The 23852-nt window shown below is 39.5% G+C and overlaps 1 protein-coding gene across 3 annotated transcripts; it reads right to left on the reverse strand.

The window, feature by feature from the left end:
* Positions 1–1099: 1099 nt before the first annotated feature.
* Znf484 (zinc finger protein 484) lies at positions 1100–22706 on the reverse strand. 3 transcript variants are annotated; one of them, XM_027950975.2, is made up of 5 exons: positions 22622–22706; positions 15759–15803; positions 8629–8755; positions 8249–8341; positions 1100–4543 (listed from the first exon to the last, which is right to left on the reverse strand). In XM_027950975.2, exons 2-5 carry the CDS (start codon positions 15771–15773, stop codon positions 2226–2228), a joined length of 2553 nt encoding a protein of 850 aa, XP_027806776.2. In that variant the 5' UTR covers positions 15774–15803; positions 22622–22706; the 3' UTR covers positions 1100–2225. The 3 variants fall into 3 exon arrangements, with proteins under 3 accessions (XP_027806776.2, XP_071458638.1, XP_071458637.1); XM_071602537.1 differs by having other exon boundaries at positions 22633–22676; XM_071602536.1 differs by lacking the exon at positions 22622–22706 and having other exon boundaries at positions 15759–15870.
* Positions 22707–23852: the final 1146 nt, after the last annotated feature.

Raw genomic sequence — 23852 nt, forward strand, 5'->3', positions numbered from 1 at the left:
CAAGAAAAACAACTAACAAAAATAGGTCAATAGGGAATTTAGAAAATGGGGCTACCCCTAGAAGAAGCAAGGAAATGAAGCAGATGCATAATGTGAACAGATAACAGCTAGGAATTCCCAAAATGCACATACATATGCACGCACATACATATGCACGCACATACTCGCACGCACACATGAGCACGTGCACACACAAACCCCATTTACCCACATATTTTAAAAATCACTGCAAAAACCAAGCAGGATAAATATATAGGAGATCATATCTAGAGATAATGTACAACTGTTAAAAATAAAAGATAAAATTTAAAGGAAACAGAGAAAAAAGGACCAGGTACTTCAAAAGTAATTAAATTGACCACTTACTTTTCAATGGAAGACAGAACATAATTAAGTATTCCAAAATATGAATAGACAGCAAGTGCCAACTTAGAAGTCCATTCCCTCTAAAAGTCCTTCAGAAATAAAGGCAAGGGCGGGGCATACGGCCCAGTGCTTAGCATCCACAAGGCCCTAGGTTCAATCCTCAGCACCAAAGCAATTTTTTTAAAAAGCCAAAATAACGATATTTGCAACAAATAAAAACAGAATTTGTTATCTGCAAATTCACACTAAAAGAAACACTAAAGAGTGTTCAGAAACAAGAAAAAAACTGACTCCGGGGGAGAATAAAAGAATAAAAAGAAAAAAGTAACGAAAAGGGTAAACATTTGGGTTAACTTAAATGCATATGGTTCTGAAACAAGAATGATTGACTACGGCAACTACACGCAGACTTCAGATGCACCACATGGGGATATGTAGGTGAAGAAGGGAACACCTGGAGGTCATGTTCTAACTCCTCCCCTTGAGGAGTGGTAGCGGCACTCATTTACTCTGGCCTTTAATACAGGAGTTACTACATTGTATTAATATCTGGCATAGGACATTTTAAATCAAAAAGCATCATCAGAGATAAAAAGGGACACTACTTAATGTTAAAGTTTCAATTAACTAAGAAAACCATAACAATTCTAAATTTCAATGCATGTAAAACACTTCAAAATATAAAGTAAAAATCAGTATCTCTAAAAGAGACAAATTCATAATTATTCTGGAAGATCATGATGCACTTCTTTTATTGTCTGATAAAATAAGATTAATTTGTAGAGAATGGGAAAGAATAGGAGTACTTTTCCAAATGTTTAACTATATTTTATCTCCTAAAATAACAAACTACAATTATGTCTCATGGTAACCTAGTACATAATTAATATGTAGAGAATACACTATCAAAATCGGAGAGAAAGTATTCTAGGTTTTGAAACAGATTTTTTCCTTAATTTGTCTCTTTTTCAAACAGGAATCAGTAAGAAAGTGCAGTTTTCTATGAACAAAGTTGAGGCTCCAAAGTGCTGTTATCTAAGTCTGGGTCCCTGTGCTGCTCCAGGACCCTGGCCCCAGCTGTGAAACAGTCATAGGACTGCTGCTTGCATCACTGACTGCTTCAGAGATACAGACTGGGAGCCCGTTTTAGGCCTCCTGGAAGCTACTAACAAGGCACACGCAATAACTGCTATGAACAACAACTAGTAGTGATTTCCAAAAGGGGGGTGAGAGTTGAGTCCTTTCTTTGTATCTTTAGTATCAATTTTCACAAAAGCTTCTAATTTCTTTTCATTGCAAACCTGAATTGGTTGATTTCCATCCTGATTTTGGTGTCCTTTGGGGACTAAGACAATGAAAAATTTTCTCGCCACTCTACTCCTTATGAAATATTTTTTTGGACAATATTAAAGTTTTGCTACCCAGGGCATGAGAAATTCAACAGCTCTGAGTTTAGACAGCTGCTTATCAAAAAAAGTGAAATGAGAAAGATTGTAAGCCACCTTTTCTTTTTTTTTTTTTTTCCCCTTTGTTTTTGTGGACACAGGGTCTTGCTATGTTGCCCAGGCTGGACCCAAACTCCTGGGCTCAAGCGATCCTCCCACCTGATCCTTCTTCTTCAGCCTCCCAAGTAGCTGGGATTAGAGGCATGCACCATGCCTCTGGCTTCATCTTCACTGTGATTTGCAGGGGCCTGACAATCTGTCCAGTAACCAAGCCTGGCCACAGTACATTGTGTAAACACTTCCTCCAAAGTATCTTCCTGGACGTGTCGTGGACATCCACTATGTGAAGCAGATATCCATAATTCTGACTAGACAGAGGCGGTGGGTGGGTCTTGGTCACCTCCTGCTTCTTGGTCAAGCTGTGGCCTCTTGTTTATTCGTACCCCCACACCATGATTGCGGCACTGGGCACTCCACCTCCCCAGCGTCAGACTTCTGAGGTACACTGTGTTGACTTGTGAGCTGCACCTTCCAGTGAAAGGCCTTCCCAAAGTCACTGCGTTTGTAGGGCTTCTGTTTACTATGAATTTTCTGGTGTTTAAGAAGATTTGATCTGATGGTGAAGGCCTTTCCACATTCAGCACATACATACGGTTTTTCTCCTGTATGGGTTCGATGATGCTCATGGAGTTGTGACTTCTTAATGAAAGACTTCCCACAGTCGCTGCACCCATAGGGCTTCTCTCCTGTGTGAATTCTCCTGTGTCTATTTAAGTGTGACTTCTGGATGAAGGACTTCCCACATTCAGTACAAACATAGGGTTTCTCTCCAGTGTGAATTCTCTGGTGCATAATTAGTGTTGACTTTCTGGCAAAGGCTTTCCCACATTCACTGCACTCGTAATGTCTTTCTCCAGTGTGGGACTGCTGATGTATGTGGAGGCCTGACTTTCGAGTGAAGGCTTTTCCACAGTCACTACATTTATAGGGTTTCTCTCCGGTGTGAATTTTCTGGTGTGTGAAGAGATTGGACCTGTCAGTGAAGGCCTTTCCACATTCAGCACACCTGTAGGGCTTCTCTCCTGTGTGAATCTGCTGATGCACGTGGAGCTGTGATTTCTTGGTGAAGGATTTCCCACAATCACTGCATTCATAGGGTTTCTCTCCAGTGTGGATTCTTTCATGTGTGATAAAATGGGATTTGTGGAAGAAGGCCTTCCCACACTCGTTGCACACATAGGGCTTTTCTCCTCTGTGAATCCTCTGGTGCATACTTAGTGTGGACTTCTGAATGAAGGCTTTCCCGCACTCACGACACTGGTAATGTCTCTCGCCAGTATGGCATTTCTGATGGATTCTGAGCCGTGACTTCCAGGTGAATGATTTTCCACAGTCATTGCATTTATAAGGTTTTTCTCCAGTGTGAATTTTTTGGTGTTTAATGAGATTGGACCTGTCAGTAAAGGCTTTCCCACATTCAGTACATATGTAGGGTCTCTCCCCAGTATGAATTTTCTGGTGTATAATGAGATTTGTCTTGTGAGTGAAGACCTTGCCACATTGTGAACATATAAAAGGATTTTCTCCTGTGTGAATTCGCTGATGCACATGGAGCTGTGATTTTTTTATAAAGGATTTCCCACAGTCGCTGCATTCATAGGGCTTCTCTCCAGTATGAATTCTTTCATGTGTGATAAAATGGGATTTCCGGATAAAGGCTTTCCCACACTCAGCACATACATAGGGTTTTTCTCCTGTGTGAATTTTCTGATGCATACTTAGTGTGGATTTCCTTGTGAAGGCTTTTCCACAGTCAGTACATTCAAAGTGTTTCCCTCCAGTATGATTTTTTTTAATTATGCTGAGGTTTGAATTCTGTGAGAAGCTTTTCACACATTCACTGAATTCATAGGGTTTTTCTCCAGGATGGTCTCTCTGGCGTCTGAACTGATCAGACTTCTGGATAAAGGCTCTTCTGTATTCACTGAATTTATAGTAATTTTCCTCATTATGAGTTTTCTGGTGACTTGACTTCCCAAATTCCATACACTTATAGGGCTCCTCTCCTGCAGAAACTCTGCAAGGAGTAGCAAGTGGGGGCTTCTGGGTGAAGACTGTCTCACATTTACTACACTCATGCTGTTTTTCTCCAGCATAAATCCTCTGATGTGCAAAGAGGTGGGAATTCTCAGTGAAAACTTTTACATAGTCAGAAAACAAAGGGAGATTTTCCACAGCATGACTTTTCAGATGTGGAGTGAGAGCTTGCTTATGACCCCCACGTTCCCGACAATGCTTGCCTCCACAATCACTCCCTTCCGTATGAGAACCGGTATGAGTAACAGCATCCTCACGGCTGATAACCTCATCATGATTTTCTGTTGCATTGTTTCTATTATGATTATATAAGCTTGCAACGAGCTTCAGATTCTTTCCAAAGGCATCACCACGATGGAATCCTTTTCGTGAAGGAATCAGATGTGTGTTTATGTGCCCAATTTTCCCAGCGTCCTGGTATCCACAGCTCCTTGAATCAGCTAGTGCTGCCCTGCCCCTGAAGACAATGTGACGTAAAGGCGTGGCCTGGTTTTCTTCACATCTCCCCCTTTGCTTCCACAATTCTTCTAAAAGGGAATAGGGGTTATCTCCTGTGAAGAGATCAACTCTCTCACACTGGAAAGAAAATTCCTCAGACAGTCTCTGTTGTGAAGTCTCAAAACCAATATCCCCATCTGAAAAGAAAGAAAAGATTAAACTGACACAGAGAACAACTGATACCTTGAGTTAATTCAGGATGAACACAGAGAAATGGGACACGCGCTCTATAAACATAATAAATACACATAATATGTAAAGATATATAAATATATAGGTACAATACTCTCTATGTAATATAAATACAATAACATACAGTAATAAAATTAAGACATTACATTTACCTTAGGATAAGCAAGAGCATTTGGAGGTGCTGTTCTAAGTTCTATATAAACTTTATTTCAACCCTTTGGTTTTATTACAATACCTTTGGTATTGTTATCCCCATTTTATAGACAAGGAAAGTGAGCCACAGAAAAGCTTAATAACTGCCCAAATCAAATGATTAGTAATTGGGAAGGAAGAGATTCAAATCAAGCAAAGGGAGAACGAGGAAGGCGCCAGAAGAACAAAATGTAAACCCTGTGGCTTAAAAGAACTTTTTTGGTTTTGTTTTCTTTTTGATGCTGTGGATAAAACTAGGTCCATGTGCATGCTAAGACCATGAAGGGTACTCTGCTCTAAGAGCTAATCTCTAATCTCCCCACAACTCTGGGGAGGCTCTGTTTTCATTTAACTTAAAAATGAACAAATGAATATTCTCAGTCACTCATATTTATACTTAAATTTACTTAGATGTATACATTAACATATGCATACTGCACCAAAGCTGAAACTTTATAAGGATTCCACCCATTATCTTCTCTTTCTAATTACTATCTCTGGCCCTATGAATTGATTCTAGAAGAAAAAAATTAAAATTCTTTTGAAATAGAGCAAAACAACCTTTTCTGCCTAGAGATTAAATTCAATTTTACTAAGTATTTTCTATATAAACAAGTTTTTTAGAAGTATAGTGGTAAAAGGCTTGGTTATCATATCATTTAATGTAGCTTTTCTCTGAATTTCTATGGACTGGAGAATTAGAGGAGGGAGAAAGCAGGTAGGTATGTTGTATGAGATCTGATTCAAGGAGCAAGAGAAATCTACACAAAAAATATGAGTGTGTGCATAATTTGAAAAGGCAGAGAAATGAGAAAACAATGCAGGGGAACATTAAAGAAAATGTTAAAATGGAACAGACATGGTTTTAGAAATTACACAGAGACAAATGTGCATTACAAATTGAGGCCATGTTATTTCTTTCACTTACAAACCCATTAAGAAAAGAATGTGTCATAATTTAGATAATAATGAGTGACTTCAGTTTTGCTCCATATAACTAGGACAAGATAAACAAAATGTATAGTGATTTAAGTAATAAATCTGTCAGTCACATCTAAAGTGAAGTAGGGGGCTGGGGATGTGGCTCAAGCGGTAGCGCGCTCGCCTGGCATGCGTGCCGCCCGGGTTCGATCCTCAGCACCACTTACAAAGATGTTGTGTCCGCCGAAAACTAAAAATAAATATTAAAAATTCTCTCTCTCTCTCTCTTAAAAAAATATTTAAAAAAAAATAAAGTGAAGTAGGAAAAAAAATGAAATCAACATATTCAAATAAGATTAGAATAATCCACGCATGAGAAAACATAAGTATGGCTTTAGGTGATACCAGGAGGAAGTAAGAAGAGGGCATCTAAATGATCTTTTCTAAGGGAAAAATTAGCAGAAAAGCAGAAGGAATTGTTTGAGAAGGTAGATCAGAGGGAAAAGCAAAAACCCACGTAGAACAGGGGAAGATTTTGAGGTCAGCCACTTGCTTGTAGTCTGCTGCACCGGGACTTGTCTGCCTTTCTTCAGGCAGCCACGGAGGGACCCACCCTCTACACAAAAGGCATCTGTATTCCTGGGCCCTGCATAAATGGGGCCAAGGCCTGGCTAAGACACACAGTGGTCACAGAGTGACAGTCATTCCTGTGAGCCGAGCATCAGTCCCAGATGGAACCCGGACACACGATTCAATGTAAAACACACAAATAGTTCAAGCCAAGACACATGACCAAGGGCAAATTTAAGGAAGGGCCTAACTCTTTACACCTGTTCCTAAATAACAACTGCAACCTCCACCTCAGGTTGGTTATGTACACGGCAGAGGCAAAGTGCAGACAGTGGAGCTGTTGGGAAGAGGAGAAAGGCCCTTGGTGGTGGTCCCTGTCTGAACTGCCTGCTTACTGCCTCAGTGTTAAGGCACCTGCAGGGGAGAACTGGCCCAGCCCAGGTCTGGTTCAGATGTCAAGAGTGATGGTGGAATACAAAAGCTAAGTGGGTAGGAAAAGGCTTGTTCATGCAAAGAGGCTCTGGGGAGAGCTCCAAGCAGGTCCAAAGTGGCCTGGGGTTTTCTGCTGGTTGGAGGTAGGGCTGGCTGCCTGGCCTTGTATGTTCCCAAAGGAAGGAAAACCTGAACTTGCTTATCAGTTTGTCCAGATGTGGGGGCAGATGGGGAAGAGACAGAGGGAAGGCTTGGAAGATGTCAGTAGTCAAGCATCAAAAACAGAGTCTACGACAAGATCCAGCTGAATGTTCCACACATTCTGTTATTAAAGAAACACAAAACAATAATTAGAAGTTGAAATCCAAATTACTGGAGATGCATGTAATACTAAATATAGGCAGAGATATGGGGAAACTAATACCCTTGTGTAATGTTCAGGGGATTGTAGGAGTCAATCCAGAAAACAGTGCAATTATACTAAGTCATATTAAGTATTAGTATAGTCCATGTCAAAGCAATCCTACCACTCCTGAGAAATTCTCATTTCCAATATGAAGAGTGCTTGAAGAAATTTATTACAATACTGTTTGTAGTAGTAAAATGTGGTATATTTATCTGTACTAAGCGTGCTATGCAGCAGTTGGAAGCAATTAACCTAGAAAACATCGAAACATGCCAATTTAAAGAAAGAGAGACAGAAGGAAAGGGGGCAGAGAAAGAAACTGACCATTTCTACAAACTAAAAATACCAACAATTTAGATTTTACAAAACCCCCACAAATTCTAGGACAGATAGCACACATATTAAAGCAGTTGCCCCTGGGAAGGAACAATGAGTATGGAGAATGGGGATTAAAAGGAATAAGTAAGAGGGGCCTTGAAACACATTGATGAGGACACTGCCCACAAACTAAGGTTATAATTAACTCAATCTCCTGAACATGAGGTACAAAAGCCTCTGGTAAAATATCCAAATTAGAAAGATCGAGTCAGTGTTGTGTTGCACCAGCCAGGCAGGAAGAAAGTGACCAGGATGCCCTCGAAGTCAGCAGTGAAGAAGAGCACAGGTTATCAAATAAGCCATCCAGGTGACAATGCTGAGACACAAAGGAAAAGACACCAGGGAACAGGATTGTGACCCATGGTGACTTTTTAAAAGAAGGCAGATCTATGGGAGTTTAAATGCCTAAGAAAAGGAACTAAGCCCTGGCTGGAGGTAGAAGGAGCAGAAGTTCTCTATGGAGAGAGAACAAAGGGCAAGAGGGCATGATCCTAGATGATGCCGGGTGAGATCCCACCCAAGGCACTGCCAACCAGCACAGGCCCTCCTCAGAGGTCGTGGCACTGGTATGGGAAGAGGCCGTGAGGGGGACAGCATTTCCATTTCCAAGGGGATGACGTCAGCTCCATCAAGCAGTTCTGAAAACTCAAAAGGTAAGCAGAAAAGTCACACTAATGGCACAAAACAGAAGCTCTCCCAGCACGACTGCAGGTGGGCTGAACCATGGTCCATGCTCCTGGCTCCCACTCACCCGCACAGTGCTGACCGGAGGCCTCCTCATCCCACACGCGTGGCTCTGCTTGCTCCAGGTTGAAGATGACTTCTGGTTTGGGAACTGGACAGCCTGTCAACAGGAAATGATAGAGAATATGTTTCAGAGGCCACATGATAAAGTACGCCATGTGATTTTCAAAAATGTCTACTGGGAACAGAGGTATATTCACAGTACCCAAAAGAGATTCTTAAGAACACGGGACAAAACAAAGACAGAACCATTACATATTTCAGATGCCCTGCAGTCTTTGGGAGTTACAGAGACTTCAGAAAACCCACAGATTTCAGAAATTCCTCTAGGAAAGAAAAAGAGTACCCTGGGTGCAGCCTGCTCTGCACACGCAGGGCTGTGCTCACCCACTGAGATCAGGTTGAAATAGTTCTCCAGCATCACATCCCTGTACAGGCTTCTCTGGGCAAGGTCCAGGTGCTGCCACTCCTCCCCACTGAACTCCACGGTTACATCCTTGAAAGACACTGGTCCCTGTAAGAACCAATTCCTATTCAATGTGAAGGGTCAAGACTGCACCATGGGAACAAGATATTTAGGACCTTATTTTTAATTTGATTTATTAGGTTATAATATATAAGTTCCCACTAAACACCTATATTTTATTTTGTTGTTTTGACTAAAAAAAGAAATCTTTTTTAAAGCATCCTGCTGGTTCTTTTTCAGTAATGATAATAATAATAATCTTTTTTTTTTAGTTGTAGATAGACACAATACCTTTACCTTATTTATTTATTTTTATGTGGTGTTGAGGATTGAACCAGTGCATGCTATGCAAGCACTCTATTATTGAGCCACAACCCCAGCCCAATAATCTTTTTCAAAAACCTGTATGCTGGTTACATAGAAATAAGCTGTGAAAATTCATCAATCTTCAAACTTCTCTATGTATGCCATATTCCAATAATAGTTCACTTATTGCCACACACTTTGCATTCAACGATCCACTAAGCCAGTTTTTTCTTTAAAAAAGAAAATTAAAATAAGGCTCTTCTTTCAAAATAGCGTGGTGCTAGCATCGGGATAAACATACAGACCACTAGAATACAACTCAAAGTCCATAAGTAAACCTTTCAAATTGTTGTTAATTACTATTTGCTAAGAGTGTCAAAACAAATTGCTTTTGAGACACGGTCTTGTTTGTTGCCCAGGCTGGTCTGAAACCTATAGGCTCAAGCAAGCCTCGTGCCTCAGCCTCCCACATAGCTGGGACTAAGAAGCACACACCACCGTGCCTGGCCAAGGGTCAATTTATAAAGGAAAGAACAGACTCTTCAACAAATGGTGCTGGGACAAGTGGAGATCCATGTTATAAAGTTGAACCCTCCTTCACACCACAGTAAAATGTTACCTCAAAATGGATCGGAAGTCTAAATGTTTTTACATTTAGAAAAAAAAATTTACATTTTAGCTAAAAGGGGTAAATCTTTATGACATTGAATGTGGCAATGGTTTCTTAATATGAGACCCCCAAAGCACAAGCACCCAAAGGAAAAAACAGATAAAATTAAAACTTGTGTGTCAAGTGACACAGTCATGTGAGCAAAAGACTCATAGACCGGGGGAATTTTTTTTCAAATCATATATTTGATAGGGATTTGTATCTAAAATATACAAAGAACATTTACAACCTAATAAAAGACAACCCAATTAAAAATGGGCAAATGATCCAGTGATACATTTCTCCAATGAAGACATACAAACAGCCAATGAGCACATGAAAAAGGTCCTCGGCATCATGAGTCATCAAGGAAACAGAATCAAAATTACAAAGAGACATCCCTGTGAATTCACTAAGAAAACTGTAATGAAAATAGTTCAATATCACTAGTTATTAGAGAAGTGCAGTCACTAGGGTGTGTATAATAAAAAAGATAATGACAAGTGTTGGTAAGGAAGAGAAGCTGGATCCCTCCTACAGTGCAGGTAGGAGTAAAAACTGGTGTGGTCACTTTGTAATGCAGTCTGACAATTCTTCAAAATATTAAACACAGAGTTACAATACAACCCAGAAATTCTATTTGTAGGTACACACTCAAGAGAAATGAGAACATTTATCTATACAAAGCTTGCATATGAATGCTCATAATAGCCAAAAGTGGAAACAACACGAATGTCTTCCAAACAATAAAGAGATAACAAACACGTGGTCTATCCATATAATATAAAAACATTCAGTCATGGGCTGGGGTTGTGGCTCAGTGGCAGAGCTCTTGCCTAACGTGTGAGGCAGTGGGTTCAATTCTCAGCACCACAGATAAATAAATGAATAAAATAAAGGTTCAATCTAAAAAAAATTAAAAAAAAACATTCAGTCATAAAACATACTGAAGTATTGATACATAATGTGGATGAATCGTGAAAATATTGTGTTAAATAAAAAAAGCCAGTCACAAAAAATGATATGTTATATGATTTCATTAATATGAAATTCCAGAATAAGCAAATCTATTGAGATAGTGAATAGACTAGTGGTTGACTTCAGCTAGGGGAAATGGAGGAATATGAGGGTCTTAGCTAAAACTATGAGATTTTTAGGGTGAGTAAAGAAAATGTTCTAAAGTTGATTCTAAAGATGGTTGCACAACTCAGTATGTGCAGCCCATGTATGAAACAAATTAGAATAATCACTGAAGAAGTCATGAGCTAAACGCTCATTTCATCAGAGTCCTAGAAGGAAGGAAAAGGAATGGGAAATGCAAAAATATTTGAAGAAATAATAGTTGAAAACTTTCCAGGTTTTTTTTTAAAAAAGGTCTAAATCTACAGATTCCAGAAGCTGAGCAAGTTTCAAACAGGAAGGGATCAAATAAATCCAAGCCCAGACAGGGTGTGAGATACTGCCCAGATCTCAAGTTGGCCTCTGAACAGCACTAAAGACAGACAGACCTGATAAGAGCAAGGACTTTGAAAACTAAATTGGCATCAGAACTATAGCCCTTGGAAACAGACCAGGACATACCCTCTGAACCTAAACAGGCTGACTACCTGCTAAAACAGAAAATTTAAAGACAAAACCATGTCTCATAAATAATAATCAAAATGTCCTGAATAAATTCAAAATTATTTATATATCAAAACCAAAAAAAATCTCAGATCAAATGAGAAATGACTATCAACAGATGCTAACACTGAGATGAATGAGCTGTTGGGATTACTTGGCAAGGATTTAAAGAAGCTAACACAAAAATACTCCAACAAGCAGTTGCAAATACTCTTGAAACAAATGGAAATATAGAAACTCTCAGCAAAGAAATAGAAGATACTAAAAAGAACCATAGGCTGAGAAGTGTAGCTCAGTGCTTAGATAGCACATGTGAGGCGTGAAGCCCTGGGTTGACTGATCCTTAGCAACACACACACACACACACACACACACACACACACACACACACAGAAAGAAAAGAAAAATTTAAAACTGAAATTTAAGACTTCAATGATTTCAACAGCAGAATGAACATACAAAGGAAAGAATCAACTGTCCTGAAGACAGATCAAGAGACGTTAACTAATCTGAACAAAAGAAATAAAATATATGGAAAAATCAAACATAGCCTAAGGGACCCATACAATAATGTAGCAGATCTAACGCTCATTTCATCAGAGTCCTAGAAGGAAGGAAAAGGAATGGGATGGGGAAGTGCAAAAAATATTTGAAGAAATAATAGTTGAAAACTTTCCAGATTTAAAAAAAAAAAAAAAGGTATAAATCTACAGATTCCAGAAGCTGAGCAAGTCTCAAACAGGAAGGGATCAAATAAATCCATGCCCAGACACATTACAATGAAATGTTTGAAAATCACATTCAAGAAAAGAATCTGAAAGCAGCCAGAGGGTAATTATATGTTATCTGTAGGGAAATAGCAGTTTGAATGAAAGATGGTTTCTCATAGACTACAGAATCAAAAGGAAGTGGCACAATAGTTTCCAGTTGCTAAAGGGAAAGAATTGTTGATGTAGAACTCAATATCCAGTGAAAATAAAATAGGAACTGTTTATGTTCTGTAGAGGGAAGAACGCCACACAGAGAGAGGAAAGATGACTATGTGACAATAGAAACAGTAGGAGAATACCAAGAACACAAGGATTTCCAGCAACCACTGGAAGAAGAAGAGACAGCATACCCTACCAATACCTTGATTTTGGACTTCCAGCCTTCAGAAATGTAAAAGAATAAATCCCTATTGTTTTAAGCCACCTTGTTTATGAAGTTTGTTATGATGGCCCTAGGGCACTAATACAAATATATAACATACAAATATTAAATGAAAGCAGAAATGGCTATATCCATATTAAATAAAATAGACTTTGGAGGAAAGAAAATTATCAGGGATGTTACATAATATCTTAATTAGCTCAGGCTGCTATAACAAAATACTACAGACTGGAAGGATTAAATAATAAATATTTATCTCTCATAGTTCTGGAAGCTAGAAGTCCAAGATTAAAGCGCTCAAAGATTCTGTGACTGCGGAGAGCCCACTTCCTGGTTTGCAGATGGCCTCCTTCTTGTTGTATATTCTTATAGCAAAGGGAAAATGAGCTCTGGTCTCTTTCTCTTATTACAAGGGTACTGATTCCACATGGGGTTCTACCCTCATAACCTTATCTAAATCTAATTACCTCCCAAAGGCTGTATATATCCTGAGACTATTATATTGGGGGTTAGGGTTCCAACCTATGAGTGCTTGCAAGACACAAACATTCAGACCATAATATAGTTATAAATGGGTCAATTCAGTAAGAAGACAAAACAATCTTAAATATGTATGCACCAAACAATAAAGCTGCAAAACTCAGGGAGCAACAACAATTGGTGGTACTAAAAGGAGAAAGAGGCTAATCCGTAGTTGCAGTTGAAGACTTCACCCCTCTCTCAACATTTTTCAGAATAACTAAACAAATCTTAGTTAATGCAGTCATACAGAGTATATTCTCTGTACACAGTGAATTCAAACTAGAAATCAACAGCAGAAAGAACACAGGAAAATCTCCAAACATTTGGAAACTAAACAACACATATCTAAATAATGCATGAGTCAAAAAGGAAGTCTTAGGCAAATACAAAAATTACACTGAAGTGAATAAAAATTTAAAGTATTCAAATTTTGGGGATACAACTAAAGCAGTGGTGAGAAGAAAATCCATAGCAACAAGGCTTACACGAGAAACTTCTCAAATCAATACTGAGATGCCACCTAAAGAAACTAGAGAAAAATATCAAAACCCAAAGCAAACTGGGGTTGAGGGGTGGCAGATAATACAGATAAAAGCAGGAATCAATAAGATTGAAAAGATAAAAATATAATGAAAATCAATAAATTTTTTGAAGATTCTATGAAAAGATCATTTATTGGTATTTATAAAGGAAATATTACTGCTATGAACTGAGCTGTGTCCTCCAAAATTTCATGTTGACAGCCTAAGCTAGCATGACTTGGAGACAGGGCTTTTAAGAGGTAATTAAGATTAGATGAGGTCACACAGGTGGGGTGGGATCCTGCTCTGGGAAGACAGGTGGTATTAGGCAGAGAGCCCTGAACTCATCTACCACAGATGTCACCAGGAGAGCCCAGCAAGACTCTGCCAGGATGAAGGGCTTCCTCTTCCTCCCACTCAACTTCAGCCTCCTAGTTTTAACTCAGATATAAACTGGAGTCTTGGGACACATGACTACCATCAGACCACCCCCCAAACCCAACAAAAGTGGGGCCCCAGCTCTCAGCAACATGGATGGTGGCAGTTTCCTTTTCTTCTTGGCCAACACCCTTATCTATCTCTTCTACCCCAGCTGAGGTGACAGTGCCACTTCTAGCTCTATGCCCCCTGAAACAACTGTCACCATCACAGGATGGGCTGATGCCAGAGATCCAAGTGGTGAAAATTCTGGCAGTGGCAAAGATGAGGAGGTACTGATGTGAAGGGCAAGCTGGGCTCAGTAAGGTTATTCTTGTCTATGGAAAAAAAAAGTAGAATCCAACAACCAAACAAAAAAAGTAAAAATCAACCTGATGGCTTTAAAGAAGAGTTCTCTTTCTCCCTACAGGTGAGCATGCACTGAGGAAGGCCACGTGTGCACTGTCAGAAACCAGCCATTTTCGAATTAAGAGCACCCTCCCCAGAACTTGACCATGCTGACACCCTGAACTCCCACTTCCAACCTCCAAAACTGTGAGAAAACAAAAGTTCTGGTTTTTGATCCACCCAATCTGTGGTTTAATGTTAAGGCAGCCAGAGTAGACTAACACAACTACAAACAACTTTACACACAGAAATGTGACAACTTAAAGGAATCAATGCCTAAAAAATACAAACCTCAATAATAAACAAATAATAATGAAATTGAGTTTGCAATTTTAAAATTTCCATAAAAGAAATCTGTAGACCTAGATGATTTCTCTGGAGAATTCTACCAAATACTTAGAGGATGAACATGAATTCCACACAATGTGTTGCAGAAAACAGAAGGGAATTATTTTCTGATTAATTCTATGATGTATTACCTAATATTAAAAACTGGACACACAGTAGAGAAAAAGTAAACACAAATTATACACAATCTCTGGCAGAGTAATCAATATAAAGGAACACATTCCAATTCATTTCAGAGGCCATTATTACTCTAATATCAAAACCAAAACTGGTAGAGGGAGTGGGGGAGAGAAAGGCAGAGAGAAGTAAGAGCAATCTCTCTCATACACATGATGCAAAGATCTTTAACAAAATACTGATTAAATACAACATATAAAAAGAAATCTATATCATGACAAAATAGGATTTATTCCAAAAATGATAGGTTGGTTCAATATTACAAAACTGATCAAAGTAGTCTACCATATCAACAGTTTAAAGAAGTGAAATCATATGATCATGTCAACTGATGCAGAAAAAGCATTTGCATAATCCAACACCTATTCATGATAAAAACTTAAGTCTGCTTCAAAGGGTGGTCCTTGGAAAGGAAGCCCTGACATTCTTTGGGACTGTGAGTAATGCAAACTGTATTCCATCCCAGAACCAGAACCTGAATTAATGTGCAAGTCAAGCATGGGAAGCACTGCTCAACCAACAGGGAAAACCTGCCAGGGCACTGTGAACAAGGTCACCACTGAGACACCGCTCAGCCACCACTCACCTGAAAAATCCATCAAAAACTTTCACAAATATCAAGAGTGAGGAAACTGATATTACTGACAAATCACCTGTCAATAATACAAACCATGCATCCATTTCCATTATCTTTACGTCAGGAAGATCAGAAACAATTTTATAGTTCAAGTTCATAACTGTGTGAGAATGCATAAAGCGATATTCCAAACTTGAATTAGAACTGGTAGTCTCCTCTTCATTTTCTCTTGGCTTGGGTTCTATCTATCCATACCTGTCCATCTTCCACACAGTGTGTTAGATGACTCCTAAAATTCACTAGGAAAATTTTTTAAAAAACAAATAAATAGATGAATAGACAAGAACTCACCAGGGACTTGCTCATCTTGGGCTCTTCTAGAGAAGGGGCAGAGATCTGAGAAAACAGATAGGCAGAGGTATAGATGAGAGTAGGAAGCATGCCATTGTCACACATGGATACATGTGTCATTTAGCACTTTTGCATCTACAATCCCAAAATTTACTTTTAGGATTACATCATTAAAAAAAAAAAAAAAAACAACACCCAATATTGCACAAAGGTGGGAATTTCACAACAACATGGCCAATAACAAAGAAAAGCTACAAACCCTGACAATAACTGTAGATTAATTAAACACTTTATAGGACATAATGTTACATAAAATTGAAATACAATAGAATAGTATGTTAAAATGCTGAGTAAATATAAAAAGATGTACCAAATAGGCTGGGCGTGGTGGCACACACCTATAATCCCAGCAGCTCAGGAGGCTGAGGCAGGAGGATTGCGAGTTCAAAGCCAGCCTTAGCAAAGGTGATGTGTGAAGCAACTCAGTGAGACCCTGTCTCGAAATAAAATACAAAACAGGGCTGGGGATGTGGCTCAGTGGTCGAGTGCCAGAGTTCAATCCCCAGTACTTCCCCCCCTAAAAAAGACATACCAAATAGTATGATTCTACTTTCATTGTACTATGTTTACTCATGTGTACGTACACATTCATACATATATGCATGCGCAAATGTATTTATGTACATAGGCTATTATATGGAAACAAATATACTAACATGTTAACATATAATATCTGGGTGATGGTAAATGTATAGGTGATTTCAACAACTTTTTTATTGTCAGTAAACAACAAAATAACTGTTTTAAAGAATAAATATTTTATAGTTCAAATTCAAAACTGTGTGAAAATACATAAAGTGATATTCCAAACTTGACTTAGAACTGGTAGTCTCCTCTTCATTTTCTCTTAGCTTGGATTCTATCTATCCATACCTGTCCATCTTTCATACAGTGTGTTAGATGACTCCTAAAATTGATAATTTTACTCTGAGCTTCTGTTAATTACCCCAAGAAGTGAGAATTAATAATGAGCCATAAGACCTGAGCCAAGTCACCAACTGACTGTGGCCATTGTTCCCCAACTGTTTTTATGAGTTTTCCAACATAAAGAAAAGTTGAATGATTAGATTACAAGGATATACCCTCCACCTTGTTTCAATAATTAGCAGTTTGCCAAATTTATTTCATCTTTCCAAACATACACATATTCATATACACATATATGTGTATTTTAAATATGCGTCTGAAGGATGGCAAAGTAAGAATTCCAAAACATGCTATTTTGATATAAAGATTGTTGTGAGCTAAGAACACCTGAAAATTTGCAGATGCAAGAAGAGCACTCAAATTCGCCACTTCTCTTCTTTAAAATAGAAGATGAACGCCCCGTGTGGAAGATGCCCACACTGAAACTGAGAGGAGAAGCGCTGTTGATGGGAAGCCGTGGCCAAGGGAATTCTGTACTGACCTTGTTACAATCACTCTCTTCCTTTAGCCTCCCCACAGCATTCAGTCCCTTTCCCCCCTGCCTCTCGGTCCACCTAACATAAAAGCATGAGGTTTTGTCCCTTCATTGGTCTTCATTTCTTTACGAGGTTCCCAGGTCACATGTGACGTATATGAAATTGGTATGCTTTTCTATTAATCTGTTTAAGGTCAATTTAACTTTCAGGCCCAACCTCTACCTTCCCCCCACCAAAAAAAAAAAAAAAAAAAAAAAAAAACCCTAAGAGAGAAGAGGTAAAATTGTGCTTTATTTCTATAGTTTGCTTTTGTTGAACAATTTGAAAGTTGCAGATGTGACATTTCAGGTCTAAACACATCACATAAATCTTAAAAATCATTATCATGCCCTCAGAAAAGTAATAGTAATTCTGTAATATCAAGCTAATATGGGCTCATATTCAAAATTTCCCGTGCTGGGTTGTGGCTCAGCGGTAGTGCACTCGCCTAGCATGTGTGAGGCACTGGGTACGATCCTCAGCACCACATAAAGTAAAATAAAGACATTGTGTCCACCTGTAACTAAAAAATAAATAAATATTTTTTAAAATTTCCCAATTATCCTAACACATGCTTTTATCGATTCCTTGGGAGCAGGCTCCAAAGAGTGGGGCTGGGGATGTGGCTCAGTGGTAGACCTCTTATAGCATGTATGGGGCCCTGGGCTCTATCCCCACTATCACCAAAAAAAAAAAAAAAAAAGCCATCCATTGGCTACTGTGTCCCCTTTACCCTAGCTCCATTCTTTCAATATTTTTCCCTGACTTTGCTAATTTTTACATAAATATTAGGTATATAGCTTGATGCATTTTCTATATTTCCCACACCTGTGCATCTACCACTCAGATCAAGATTTCTGGAACCTTTGGAAAATGTTGGGTATCAAATTATTATTTTTGAAATCTATAAATAGAGGAAGAAAAAGGCATTTCTGCTGCCTTTCCTAAACAGCTTAAATTTTGGGTAACTCAACACTGATGAAGGAATTCCTCTCTCTATATTTATGCCAGCTAAGAACTAAAAGCAATGGCAGAAATGGAATCTGTCCATTTTGCACCCCTAAAGCAATAGCGGATCTAGGAAATGATCAGCAATGGCTGCTCACATCATAAAAAGTGATGAGCAGACACGTCTCACGATGGAGACACACAATACTAACTGGAAGCCACCTTGCCAAAAAGGTAACAAAAAGGGAACCTAATCCAATCAAACTTCTAAATCTACTATTAAATAAACTTAAATATGGCCTGAAGCTGCCCCCCTGAAGCTGGTCTGAAGGAAGTTAGGTCGTAGTCTCTACACAGCAGACTACGACCTAACTTAGTGTGCAAACAAACCAAAGCCTAACTTAAGAGTGTAAGAGACAGGCAGGGGGCACACCTGTAATCCCAGCGACTGGGAAGGCAGAGGCTGGAGGATCACAGGTTCAAGGCCAGCCTGGGCAACTTAACAAAACTGTCTCAAAATAAAAAATAAAAAGGACTGGGGACAGGGGCTGGGGATACACAGCACTCAGTTGGTAGAGTGCTTACCTCGCAAGCACAAGGCCCTGGGTTCTATCTCCAGCACCACAAAAAGAAAAATGGGGACTGGGAATGTAACCCAGTGGTAGAGTGCCCTGGATTCAATCCCCAGTACTGGGAGGGGAAAAAAAAAAAAAAGAGTATAACTGCCAAGTTTTAATCACAAGCAGCCGACATATCACATCATACCAAATAAGACAGACATCTAGCTGTAACCAGTCAGGTGATGGCTCAACTTTAGTTCCGTGTCCTACCAGCCAATAAAAGCTCAGATCTCCCACTACTGGGCAGAGCTTTCTGAATTCCTTCTGGTTCTGAGTGCTGCCTGATTCATGAATCATTCCTTGCCCAAATAAGCTCTGCTAAATTTAATTTGTCTATAACTTTTCTTTAACACTACCTACCAACACACATAAAATGATACTTTAAAACACACTGTGATTTTTTTTAATGTTATAACAGTACTATTTTTTAAAGCAGTTATCTTTAGATTTACACACCAAAATATGTGTAGATGAGAGGACACAATGCTGAGATTTGATTCAAAATAATCCCGCGGAGAAAGAAAAACACGAGGGAAGGGAGGGTGCAGATGACATGGTCAGGCATGAGCTGCTGATCATGGAAGCTGGTTGAAGACTACAGATGGGTTTACTCTACAACTCACTTCACTTTTGTATCTTTGAAATTCTCACGGTAAAAAGTTTAAAAAGTCACTTTTTAGATGATAATGGGAATTTGACTATGGATGATTGTGGGAGACCAACCTTACACGTGACTGGTTACACTCCCTGGCTGGGTGCTGAGGCGCTCAGTTGCAGAAATGTGGCAGAGCTCTCCCCACCCTTCTTGGGTCCGAGGCTCGGTGTCTCGTGCATGGGTGTGTCTTGCTACAGCCCCATGGGTGAAGCTATGCTCACCTGTCCCTTTTAAGAGAGCGAAAGCAGGCGCTGACCCCTTTTATTGAGGAGAAGCTATTCAGATGAGGCAAGGGATCAGGTTTCAGGGGGCTGAGTCTATCTTCATGATGTCCACTGTCAGCAGGTTGACTGACACCTGGGTTAGGCCACACCCAAGGGCACAGTAAGAGAAGGGGACACAAAAAGGCACGTCCATGGAAGATTCTATCCTAAACAGGGCAAGGGTTTATATTACAAAGGAACAGGTGAGCATAGCTCTGCCACATTTCTGCAACTGAGGGCCTCAGCACCCAGCCAGGGAGTGTACTCAGTCACGTGTAAGGTTGGTCTCCCACAGCCGCCCAATGGTGAGCCCTGCTGACTCTCATGATCCTTACCCACCAATCAGAAAGCGCCCCCTCCCTCTATAAACGTGCAATGCTGTTCCTCAATAAACGGGTACCTCTCCTATGACGAGCCTTGTCCGGTCGTTCTTTCATAAACCCTCTGAGCCACATCCCCAGCACCGACCCCTGCTTTTTTCCCTCTATTTTTCATTTTGAAACAGAGTCTTGCTAAATTGCTTAGGGCATCACTAAGTTGCTGAGGCTGGCTTTGAACTTGCAATCCTCCTACCTCAGACTCCCAAGCCGCTGTGATTACAGGGGTGCACCACCACTCCTGGCCCATTAGTCAGTCTTTCCCACACATTTACACACACACACACACACACACACACACACAGGAACCCAATGAATGAACAAATCTGGGAAAACTCCTAAATGCTAAAGATACAGCACATATGAAAGAATGGATTATTTAAACAGAAAGAATAAAGAAAATCAAAAGACTCCTAATCTTCAGTAATGAGTGCTAAATGATTTGGGAAATAGTACATAAAAAAACCACTCTTCTGTTAAGGCCAGAGAGGTACATTTTCAGAAATGAAAACATTGGCTGAATATCTCCATCTTTATCTGGAGGAAAATACTGAAGGGAATATTACAAATAAAAGTAAAACAAATCAGGAGGGAGAAATCTCAAACAGGAAAATATAATTCAGCAACAATTTTTATACAAAATATGTAATTATAAAAAAGGACAATGTAAAGATGTGATAAGGAGGCAACTAAAGAGAAAATTAATAATATCCTACAACAAACATTCCTAATTACCTGAGGAAGAAATAGAAGTTACGTGGGGTGTAAGTGGAAACAATGAATAGAAATTTCATCAATCCAACGAGATTATTAAGATGAAAAGAAAAAGCACAAAATAAGAATAGAATTAAAATAGCCAGGTGTGGTGGTGCACATCTGTAATCCCAGCAGCTTGGGAGGCTGAGACAGGAGGATCTTGAGTTCAAAGTCAGCCTCAACAACAGCAAGGAACTTAGTAACTCAGTGAGACCCTGTCTCTAAATAAAAAACAAAACAGGGCTGGGGATGTGGCTCAATGTTCGAGTGCCCTTGAGTTCAATCCCCAGTACCAAAAAAAAAAAAAGAAGTAGTAGTTAAAATAAAGAGTAACCCTGAAAAAAGAGTAACCATAAGTTGGAAGGTATAAAATCAAGTAAATCATTACTACACTAAACTGAAGAGGTAAAATTCTCTTGCCAAGACACAGAGACTAAAGGCTAGATTTTAAAAAAATAAAATCTATTATTTACAAGCAGATCACCTAAAACTAATAGGCAAATGTAAGTATAAAACAAAGCTCCAAACAAAGATATACCATCTGAATGCAATAAAAGTGAAAGCAGTGGCTACAATGTAAATATCAAAATGGAATTCAAGGTTAAGTGCTTTTCTGTTTTGAAAAAAAGAATTCTATATTCATAGCATCCAATAAATGAAAAATGATAGTTAATGCATTAACCATTAGGTTTATGTATATATGCCCCTCCCCCAGATGCAACACAAATAAAATTAGGGAAAAAGCACACAGTACTACAAAATGATCTATCAAAGTAAGACGTTTTTATTGTATTTTTATTCCCTCCTGAATATTTTGAATCAAGTAGACCAAAATCAGGAAAGATTTGAACAATTCAACAAGACAAATTTAATAAACATAAAAGAATTTTGCCCAATACACAGAAAATCTTAATAAATTTTAAGAAGTTGAAATTTGACAGTATACAGTTCCTGAAAATACAATAAAATAAAAATAAGCAATAAAAACATCTTAACAGCTTAAGGATGAAGAAACTCTCCCAAATAGCTCAGGATAAAAGCGGAATATCAAATTGAATTTATACATTTCACAGATAGAGATGTAGTTGGAGTCGGGTGCAGAGGAGCATGCCTGTAATTCCAGCGCCTTGGGAGGCTGAGGCAGGAGGATCCCAAGTTCAAAGCCAGCCTCAGCAAAAGCGAGTACCTAAGCAAATCAGTGAGACCCTGTCTCTAAATAAAATACAAAATAGGGCTGAGATGTGGCTCAGTGGTTGAGAGCCCGAGTTCAATCCCCGATACCAAAAAATTTTAAAAAATAAAAAATATGCCCTTGTGATGCCTGATTTTTGAAAAGAGAAGATGATATATAAACGTATTCACGGGAATGACAGGAAATGAAAGGGCACAAAACAAGGTAACTGCAAACTTACACGCCACCCCGTGGCAATGCAGTTTTCGAAGCCCTAGCAAAATAAAGACGATAAGATAAGGAGACGCCCAGGTAAACACGCCGGTGTCGTCAGAGATCAGTTGGGGCCGCCGTCACCGACCCCCAGACCCGCGCGCCAGCGCCCAGCTGTCCTCCCTCGGGTCCGCCCCCACAGCCCCCGCAGCCCGCTCCCCTGGTTCACACCCACCCTCCGAGACTACCCGACCCGTTATCCAATCCGCTCCCCATCCCCATCGCAGTCCGACCCCTCATCGCGGATGCCAGAGACCCTTCTTCACCCGGAGCACGGACGCTCCATCCCTGCACTCACCTGTCACTCACCCGCACTCTCTTTTGCCTTGGGCGGCGACTACAGTCGCAGGAATTAAAACGCAACCCACTCCCTTTGATTCCCCCCCGCCCTGCCCTAGCAGGACTCCAGGGGCGTGGCCTGCGTGTGCGCATACTCAGCAGAGGCTTCACGGACCGAGGTTGCCCTTAAACAACATGGCATTCTGCTAAACTAGTTCCCATTCCGGTGTGATGAAGGAGGGGCTTAACGCCAATATGGCGGCGCCCATGCTGACACTAGGGCTTGTGGGCGGCCATGTTGGCTCGATGGGCTGACCTGCCTTCCCAAAAAAATTGAGGTACACCCTCCTCTTCAGTTAGAGCACAATCAGAGCCTATCGCAAGTCACTCAATGTATGCAAAAAGACAAGAAAGAAGTATCTGAAGAAGCAAAATTTAAAAGCATCAGAACCTGACTCAGATATGGCAGAAATGTTAGATTTCTCAGATCAACAATAAATAACAATAAACATTATGCTTAGGATTCTAGTGGAAAAACTGTATAACATGCGAGAACAAATGGATGAAGTAAGCAGAGGGATGGAAATTCTAAGAATCAAAATGAAATACTAGAAATAAACACAGTAATAGAAATAAAAAATCTCTATCAGGGCTTTATCAATAGACTGGACTCAACTGAGGAAAAAAAACAGTGACTTTAAAAATATACCACCAGAAAGTTCTGAAAACTAAAATCAAAGATTTAAAACAATCAGAATTTCCAAGAACTGTGAAACAATTACAAAACATGTAAAGGAGCATAATGGGAATACCAGAAGAAGAAGAGAGAGAGAAGGGAGCAGAAGAAATATTATCTAATGAATCACCCTCCCAAATATTTTTTTAATCTCATAAAATAGAAAAAGCATTACTGAAGGGATAAATGAAGATGAAATAAAATATTTTGCTTTTTCTTATGCTTACTTAATGTAACATAAAACTTTTCTTTTAAGATCAGGAGTCACATGGGATGCTCACTCTTAACCACTTCTATTCAGCATTGTACTGGGAAGTCCTACCAAGTCAGACAGACAAGAAAAAGAAATACAAAGCATCCAAGTGCAAAAGAAGAAGAAGTGAAATTTTCACTACTTCCTGACAATATGATCGTATTTATACAAAAACCTAAACACTGAGACTGGCGCTGTAGCTCAATGGTAAAGTGCTTGCCTCACATATGTGAGGCACTGGGTTCCATCCTCAGAACCACA

Source organism: Marmota flaviventris, chromosome 16 (assembly GCF_047511675.1).
Source record: "Marmota flaviventris isolate mMarFla1 chromosome 16, mMarFla1.hap1, whole genome shotgun sequence".
In the NCBI taxonomy this organism is placed as follows: Eukaryota; Metazoa; Chordata; class Mammalia; order Rodentia; family Sciuridae; genus Marmota; species Marmota flaviventris.

Excerpts from the sequence above, each read along its gene's own strand:
- Znf484 (XM_071602536.1), bottom strand. The coding sequence starts at position 15,863 with ATGTGTGACAATGGCATGCTTCCTACTCTCATCTATACCTCTGCCTAT. Across the intron at positions 8,756-15,758 it reads CCAAGATGAGCAAGTCCCTG|GGACCAGTGTCTTTCAAGGA; the intron begins GTGAGTTCTTGT and ends TGGTTCTTACAG. Across the intron at positions 4,544-8,248 it reads CTCCGGTCAGCACTGTGCGG|ATGGGGATATTGGTTTTGAG; the intron begins GTGAGTGGGAGC and ends CTTTCTTTTCAG.